The sequence below is a fragment of the Thamnophis elegans genome, chromosome 3 (assembly GCF_009769535.1).
Source record: "Thamnophis elegans isolate rThaEle1 chromosome 3, rThaEle1.pri, whole genome shotgun sequence".
Taxonomy (NCBI): domain Eukaryota; kingdom Metazoa; phylum Chordata; class Lepidosauria; order Squamata; family Colubridae; genus Thamnophis; species Thamnophis elegans.
In genome coordinates, this window is record NC_045543.1 from 53,049,621 (window position 1) to 53,058,867 (window position 9,247).

Genomic DNA, 9,247 nt, shown 5'->3' on the forward strand with positions numbered 1-9,247 from the left:
TTTTCTTTCCTTAGAAGCAAACCTGAATGGCTACTACAATAAAGAAAACTGACTTGCTTAATTGTCAAATTTATGTTATTCAACTCCCAATGTTTATTAATTCTATTGAAGTGAGGCTCTATCCTTTCTATTTAGAAAACAAAAATACATACTTAATGCAGACTTTCCCAGCTTTGTGCCTACCAAATTTGTTGAGACGTTTTGGTAGGCATATCCTAACCTAGAGTGTTAAAAAAGGATTATGAATCAATGTTTCTAAAAGCTATAAGTAAATAAACAAATTAGAAGAAAGGCAATTGTTTTTTTAATTAATTTAAATATCATTGCATTTTTCAGTTCTCAATTTGTTTCTGTTCTAGCTGTTATTTAGGATTATTTTCCTATGGCAGTTCAGAGTTTATTAAAACTATATAATCAAATCCTATAAAAATAGTAAAAATAAAGGGAATTTATATGTGAAATATATATAAAGGGAAAGGAAGAATTATATATAATTAGTAGAATTAATTAAACTAATAGTAATTAAATCCCAAATTCTGGGAGAAAGGCATTGGAATCTTTAAATTTCATAGCGGACTACATTTTTTGTAGTCTTTAGAGAAGTCATTGCGAGGCATTGCATTTTCAATAAAACATTATGTTCCCTCCTATCAAATTCTACTTTAGACGCTAGTATCAACGCCTAAGCAGATTTGTTGGTCTTTTGTATAGTTGGCATCAAAATTTTAATATTAACCATCAATATTTTAAATTGAGCCTGGAAATAAATGGATAAAGAATGAACATGGCAAAAATAGTTAGTTTCAAATTGTCCTTCACAATCAACTGTGCACCTGAATTTTCAGAATCATTTTTAATAGCATGTCAGTTATAGTGTTTTACTATGGAAGTAAACATGGATCATAAGGCAGCTTTTTGAAATGAAATAAATCAATCTACATTGTAGTTGCACTTGATTTAGCATATGTAGGACAAGTGAAGAAAGTATGTTATGTATTCAGGATTTCTACTGAATGCTGTGAATGTCACAGCTATTTTTTTCTTGAAACATAATTGAATCTTAATTTTAATCATTTGTTTACTTCATCCAAATTTCCCCCCCTCCCCCAAGTAATGGAAAACCTTTCTTTTTCCAACTTTAATACAGGTGTATTTCTGTTTTCACATTCTGAAAATAGATGCAAAAAATAATGAGGTTACCCTCTGGTAGTAATAGAATCCAGATTTGTACAGGCAGAAGATCACTTTTGTAAAGGGGAAGAAGTTCTCACTTGTCTTCCCCATTATAGATTTTAATTATATAGTTATCATTTAAAACTGAAATTTAAAAACTTCAAACCCTTTCCCCCAGAATTTGGGGTTTAATTATCACTACTACTTCAATGAATTCTATTAATTATATGCAAGATTCTCCACACTGGACAATATCCTTTAAAATTTGAGAAATTCTGAAGAAATTAATAAGAGATAGTTGATGGACTTCAATGAGAGAGAAACTAGCAAAAAAGGTGGAAAGATGGACAAGAAGTTCATGTTGCTTTTTCTGCTTCATGCAATCAAATCTAGTTCTGGTATTATGTCTTGCCATTTTCTCTTTCCATTCTTTCAAAAACTTCATTAGAACATTTTTTTATATGATACAAGTTGTTTGTCTAACAAATGAAGAAGAATCTATCCTGTGTAAAAGTATACTCAGTTTTAAAATAATACTGTGTGTTTTTCCTGATGTTTCTTACATACCAATCATTAACAATTCTTAATAAAAAGATAAATGTGAGAAAGTATGGTTTGTCATGATAGGAACAAGCTATACTGAGTTATAATTGTAAGGTGAGGACTGAAAGTTTTTGTGTATTATTCTTTAGCTTTGTGTCATGATTTATTAAAACAATCCATCTTCAAAGTGTAGTTTGAAGTTGGCTGGTTCAACATACCAGAATTAATATTGTTAAGTACAGCTTAGGGCTTGAGCATAATGTTGAGTCTGGTTAATAACAAACAAACAAATAAACAAACAAACAAATAAATAAATAAACAAAATGCTTGAGTTTGAAACAGCCATAATAAGGCAGTGGGAAATTTGTGATTCCAGTGATAATCTGTTTTCTTTTTAAGAAGAAAGCTTGGACAATTTTCCATTGTTCTTTATATCTTATTTTTAGGTTTGGTGTGGTGGGCTCACATTGACAACGGGATTGCAAGTGCCAACAGCTGTGAAAACACTGCAGAAAAGTGAAAATGGGTTGAGTGGTTCCACTGGTAGTCTAACCAATGTTATCCAGTGATGTTCCTGGCTAACAGCTACAATAAGATCAAAGAACAGTTTAATGCATTCTTGCTACTTCCAATGCCTGACCACCACTCGTGCAAAATGCTTGTATTGAAACTGGCTTCTACTGAAGTATTAGCAAGAATGTATTGTGGTATAATAGGAAAACTTTGCTTTGGCAAAGGAATATTTCAGGTTATAGTTGTATGCTTCTCTAAACATGACTATTTGTCTTATGGTTGCTTGACTGATAGTTAATTCTGAATGATGTGTAACAAAGACAAGTATGGTCTTAGTATAACTTCCCTCCACCCCATTGCTTTTCTCCTTTCTAGGTTTTCTAATAATTAGGTTTAAATTATAAGAAAATGAACTAAACACTAACACTTATAAAATGGGAGTCTTTTAATAGTCAGAAAAAAATGTCCACAAATAGAAAAGGGGAGGAACATGAATTGTTTTGATTATTGTCCTTGCATTCAATGTAGCGCTCTTATTGTCAGACTCCAAGACTTAATTTTGTTATTCATCCTAAGTAATTTTATGTCGGTACTTTGTGTTTGTTACTTTACAGAATGAAAGATGTCATCTATATTTCACTACTGTACATACTTACAACCAATCAGTTTAACTTAATGCATTTTAGAGAAGCTTCTGTTTGTTTCTTTATAATGTGTTCATTCTCATTCATGTTTGTAAATGTTCGCAATTATCAGACCTCTTTAAAATGAACTTGATTATAAAGCACTTCTGAATCTTTAAGAATCCACTCTGTCAAGGCCTATCCGAAGCTTGGAGTATATGATCAAATTTGCTTCTAGCCCTACAAAATTTTATCCTTTCCCTCTCCATACACTGTCTATATTAAACTTTCTGAAAAACTCTTGGGTCTTTTAAGAAATTTCCCAAGAGTGTAAAGAAAAGTGCTTTTTATATCAAAGCACATTCATAATTGTTCTGTTTGAAAAAAATAGATATGTGCAATCTTAGAAATTTGGGACAGATGTTCTCAATTGAACTGTCTGTTCAGTTGCTTTTCTCAGGTTCTTCTTGACGGTTCCCTTTTTCAACCAACTTGAATCAAGTTAACGCTGTGTAGAAAAAATATGTATTTATCATGTAAACCAAGGAATTGTTTACAATGTAATATTCTATAGACAAGACTCCCTGTATTTGTGATACTTTTTAGAGTATTTAATCTCAATTATATATTACCTGCATATTTGACTTATGAAATAAATTTTTTCTTATAACTGGCTTGAACATCAAATGCCAACTCTACTGGGGAATAAAAGAATTATTCAAAAATGTTATTCGCATTTGGAATGGTGAAGATTGGTCCAAATTAGCCTGGATCTTGTGGAAATTTGAATCATGCAGTTGTTAAAAAGTAGAATTGATCATTTACTTCTGAGAGGTATGCAGTGATATACATTGTCAGTTCAATTATTCAGACATCTATTAATATTCCACAACTCAACTGATTTCTAATTTATTTTACTCCCATCACAGTGAGTGTTTGGAAATTTTAATATGCATCTCAAAAATAATGTATTAAAAAAAAACAAGATTCTTATCTCTAGTTTAAAGAAAATAAGCTCTGTAAAAGTTGAGGGATATTTAGTTCTGATGGTGTTCAACAAAGTAATCCCTATCAGTTTAACAAAGTAAGACACGAGGAGATTCTTTAAGCACTTTAGACACTTTTTCTTTACTTTGAAAAGATAAGGATATAATTCTTCTGATCAGCTCTATTTGATGAAAAGCATGCAGATGTTAAATGAAAGTATTACTGTAGTTTGTGTTTTGGGTACGGAATGCTAGATCATAACAATGGATAGTGTTTTTCCAGTATGTACATAATTTGTCTGCTTACTGTAAAATGTATTTTTGTATTATAAATAGTTTTGTTTTGTAAGTTTATGGGGGGGAAATCAGTTTTGCTGATTTGGTATTCAGAAAATTAGGAATTTTCATTCAGTATCTGAGTACCAAAATTTTGTAAACTAGCTTAAAAATTGAATGATTTATTAAAATGTCAAAAAATGTGAATTTATTGTCAAAACAACAAGTTAATGCCTAAGCCACATGGACAATATTATGGATGAGAATTTAATTTAGTATTATTCAAATATTACAGCATTATGATATAAGACAATTGCTAGAAGTTCTGTTTAATATTACAGACTTAAATAACTGGCTAAGGAGAAAGTAGAAATAGTCATTTTTTAAGTGAATCTCTGTTCCCTGCCTTTGCTTCTGGATATGCATTCTTTATGAGGAGAGCAGGTTTGAAGCAAATCATTATGTTGTGAGTACTGACATTTGAATTATGCAAATTATAATTTGGTGCAGTAGCATTTCTTCTGTGAATAGTTTCACACTTGTTGACTTTACCTCTTCTAGCCATTTGGGGCGTTTGACACTAAATCGAACAGATTGAGCACACTGTATTCAAGGTTTTGCCCTATAAGCTGACTGTTCCGTTTTTCACCACTGATAAAATAGTTCTGCACGTGCCTTTTCAAACTAATTCCATATCTCTGCTGTTGCCTATGGCATTAGATGCTGAGATTAGAATACATATTATTATTATTACTAAATAAGGATATTGTGGATTGATGGTTCTGCTTCCATTCGGTGCTTTAGTCTTAATCCTTGAGAAAGATCCAAAAACAATAATCTCATCCCAATCACACTGGGTGCCTTAGCCCATTGAGTGTTTTTATTTGCTGTGTCTTTAAATCACATCTCGGAGGGATTTTGTATTAATAAACATTGGGAAACCACTCTTGTAGTCTCTCTTTTTTTAAAAATTATTGTTCAGCTACTGAAATCAGTATCTTTAAGGATGGAATTACTTTTCTGGCATAAAGCGCTAGTTTGGTGCAGTGAAGAAGTTAGACTGGTACTTTGGAGATCCATGTTTGTGTCCACTCAGCCACGGAAGCTCACTGGGCAACTATGGGCCAGCCACACATGCTCAGACAAACCTACCTGGTTGTTGTGGGGGTGGGACTGGTATGCATGCCTCTTGAATGAAAGGCAGATTATAAACCTAACAAATTACATGAAAATAGTGCCCAATTTTCCTTTGTAACTTTCTGAAGAGACAATTTTCATCAGATGCAAGTTTACCAACCACTTAGTGATAGTTGGAATAAATTTCAATAGAAATTTCCAAAATTAATTAGTGACTTTCAGTGAGTAAATATGGTTCTCATTCATACTCTCCTCAAATTGAACAAGTCCAATCTGCTCAATTGGGTTTTTCTAGCAAGCTCTTAATGTGGTGTTATACTGCCTTTGATTATAATCACACTATGGACAAAACAGAAAATGGCCATGGATGTAATGCACTGAAGAATTTAGTTTATTAAATTTATTGGTCACTTGTCTTGTCACAGGATAACTCTGGGTGGCCTCCAATATTAAAGATAAAGTAATATAATATTACAAAAATAAATACAAAATACATCAGCTAAAAGATGGGGAGGGAAAGGGTGGGTGGAGAGAAGTTTAAACTATCACCATCATGAAGCCCCTCCCCTGGAGCCCCAAGCCAACTGGTAGAATCTGGTCTTTAAACTCTTAGAAAGATCAAAATTGGAGCTGACCTGGGGGTGGGGGACACAAAATATTCCGAACGGCAGGTGCACTGGCAGAGAAGGCTCCTCTGGACCCACCCGTCGGAATACCTGGCTGATGAGGCCTGCAGTATGCCGCCTCCTAGCATGAGTGAGATGGGCAAATCCCAGTGGAAGGATGTACATTCTAGTTTTATAATCATGTAGGTGGGCAATCCTCCTAATCTTGTAACTACCAATAGTCCTGAATTTACGATCACAATTGAGCCCAAAATTTCTGTTGCTAAGTGAGACATTTGTTGTGAACTTTTCTTGCCAAAGTTGTTAAGTGAATCACTGCAGTTGCTAGGTTAGTAACAGTTCAGTGAATTTTCTTGTCATAGTCGTAAAAGGTGATCACACATGACCCCAAGACACTGTCACATGTATGAACCAGTTGCCAAGTCTGAAGACCCCTGGGTTAAGTCCACGAACTCCTAACAACTGACGCTGCTCTGTGGGTTCCGGAACAAGGAAATCTGCCTAAATGCTGTCAGGTCTTGTTAGGATTTGCAGAAGAGACCACCAGGAAGCATAGACTGGACTGGGAAGGCGAAGAGGTGCGATAGAAAGTTTCCAGAAGTGAGAACCGGGGGGGCGGAGCCTGTTGCCGAGGAGGGCTCAACCGAGCTCCTCTCAGAGATCTGGTTTGTATATCTAAATAAGATCATAGATATCACCCCTTTTTGGCTAAGAAAGGGGCAGGGAGTAGCTCTGTGTGCTAGGGTCTATTCGTAATTCACAGCCTTTCTCTTTTTTTTTGGCTGTGGACAGAGATTAGATCCAGCGTGAGCGGAGCTTTTATCTCCAGCCAGTTCTTCTCAGCTGCCTTTTTTGCAGCCCCAGACAGGCGAGCCCCCCCCCCAGGACAAAGCAAAGTTGTTTGAAGCTAGGATTAATACGGGCGGGTCCCACCCCTGTGAGATTTATGGTTTTATTACTATCTTAAACACCAGCACCATTTGTCTTAGAGGCTTCTTTGTTTAAACGGACTTCAAAATGGCGATTTCTCCCCGTTGGTGACTGATAGGGGATGTACTTAGCCGGTTTTACCTTCCTGCAGACCGCTCCTTAACAAAATAATTTTTTTTTTTTTTGGAAACAGAGGGGAGCGAAAGCGCTGTTTACTTGTTTATTTATAATGGCACCCAGGTCAAAATCGAAGCGTCTCTCTACAAATGTGCCTAAAGAATCTAAAGAATCTATACTGGAATCGCAGCCCTTGTCTCCTACGCCCTCTACTGGAGAATTTTTAACACAGGAATTTTTCTTTCAAATGCTTAATGATTTTAAACAAGAAATTAAGGAATTTGTATTGGAGCTATATGATGATTTAAAGTCTAAAATTGACCAAATGAAGGCGAATACGTTTGCAGCCGTGTCTGCCCTGTCAGATTATTCTGTTGAAATAGAGAATAAATTGGAAAGCTTGGAGGAGGCTAATTTTAATTTGACTACTAATATTCAAATATTACAACAAAAAATTAGAGACACTCAAGAACAGCTCGTGATGATAAACTTTAATAAGAAGGCATTCGCAATAAGAGTCAGAGGATTCCGCGAAAAGGAGCGAGAGAATCTGAAGCAGACCTTTGTTGAAACCTTCAGCCATGCGGTGGGAAGCCCGGGACTTAACTTTGATTGGCAGATTCGGAAAATCTATCTCCAGAATTCGTTGGTAGCGGAACAGCGACAGCTCCCGAGGGACATAATTATATATTTTTCCACAAAAGAATCCAGAAACGCGATTATGCAAAAGTTTCATAATAATAGTCTGCGAGTTGATGACCAGGACTTGACTGTCTTCAAAGAAATACCTTTCCAGATGTTGAGAGCAAGAAGAGACTATGCTTTTTTAACTAAAGAGCTTAGAAATCAACAGATTCAATATAGATGGGAGGCCCCAGCCGGCATTACGGTCACATTTGAGAATCAAAGACTTCGTCTTAACTCTGTTTCGGAGGCTCGAGATTTCTATTACAAGACTTTGAAGGCGGGACTTCCTGATTCACTTGGAAAAGAGGAGAGACAAGCTGAAGGAGAAGGCAAGCAACAGACCACATGGCTGCAAGATGGAGGGGGTAGCCTTTCCTCCCTCGGAGAAGCAGAAAAGCGGAGATCGAGGATTTAGACTTTTTAAAATATTTGCCAAAGTTGTGGACTGAATGGGGGTTTGCGACCTCTCTCCGGTAGAAAAAAGCGGAACTTATTGGTGGGGTGATACTGATTGTATATATGTAAAATGAATGCGGAATGATTTATGTTGTTTAAATTCTGTTAGAAGGGATTACTTTAAAACAGAAGGTAAACTGATTCTTGTTGAAAGTATTATTTGAATATGTGGAATGATCCATGCTATCTAATTTTTATTAGAAGGGAAAGCTTGGTGAAATTATTTTGAGTTGGATTTTAAATTAATGTCTGCATAAATTTGATAGTGGTAAATATCAGAGAAGCAAGGGATGAGGGTAAAATGCATGCGGAATGATTTACGTATATTGGTGGGGTGATATTGAATGTATATATGTAAAAGGATGCAAAATGATTTATGTTGTTTAAATTCTGTTAGAAGGGAAAGCTGGACGAGATTATTTTTTAAAACAGAAGGTTAACTGATTCTTGTTGAAAGTATTATTTGAATATGTGGAATGATCCATGCTATTTAATTCTTATTAGAAGGGAAAGTTTGGTGAAATTATTTTGAGCTAGATCTTAAACTAATGTCTGCATAAATTTGATAGTGGTAAATATCAGACAAGCAAGGGATGAGGGTAAAATGCATGCGGAATGATTTACGTTGCTTAAATCCTATTAGAAGGGAAAGCCGGTCGGGATCATCTTAAGATAGAATGTAAACTGATTTTTGTGTAAAGTAATACTTGATTCACGCTGCTTAAATTTTACTAAGAAGGGAAAGTTTGGTTAGATTATTTTGAATTACTGTTTGAAAATAAGGTTAAGAAAGATTATTTACGCTGTTTAAATCCTATTAGAAGGGAAAGTTTGATTATTCTTCTGTAAAGTAATATTTGAATATGTGGAATGATCCACGCTGCTTAAATTTTACTAGAAGGGATTATTTTTGAGCTAGATTGTATATTGATGTCTATACAAATTTGTACAAATGTTTATCTGAATACAAGGTTAAGGAAGAGGAACGGGAGAGTCTACAGGAGGTTGGGGTAAATAACAAAGAAGTAAGAGACGAGAATAAAATATAGATAGAATGACTTACACTATTTAAGCATAGATAAAGATGGGGGGCTGAGCTTAACACAAAGAGTTCTTTTTCTTTTTTTTTCCTTTTTCTTTTTTCTTTTTTCTTTTCTTTCTTTTTTCTTGTTTTTCTTTC

The 9,247-nt window shown here is 34.8% G+C and overlaps 1 protein-coding gene and 1 long non-coding RNA gene across 3 annotated transcripts in view; one reads left to right on the top strand and one right to left on the bottom strand.

Annotated features, from left to right (window-relative positions):
- Nucleotides 1-4,930, top strand: part of FSD1L (fibronectin type III and SPRY domain containing 1 like) — a 42,562-nt gene extending 37,632 nt beyond the window's left edge. For both annotated transcript variants that reach the window (XM_032214072.1, XM_032214073.1), the window contains one exon: nt 2,163-4,930. In XM_032214072.1, the coding sequence (XP_032069963.1) occupies nt 2,163-2,285 (123 nt within the window). In that variant the 3' untranslated portion in view covers nt 2,286-4,930. The remainder of the gene's footprint in view (nt 1-2,162) is intronic.
- Nucleotides 1-9,247, bottom strand: part of LOC116506368 — a 32,104-nt gene that overhangs the window by 21,538 nt on the left and 1,319 nt on the right. The window lies entirely within an intron of this gene.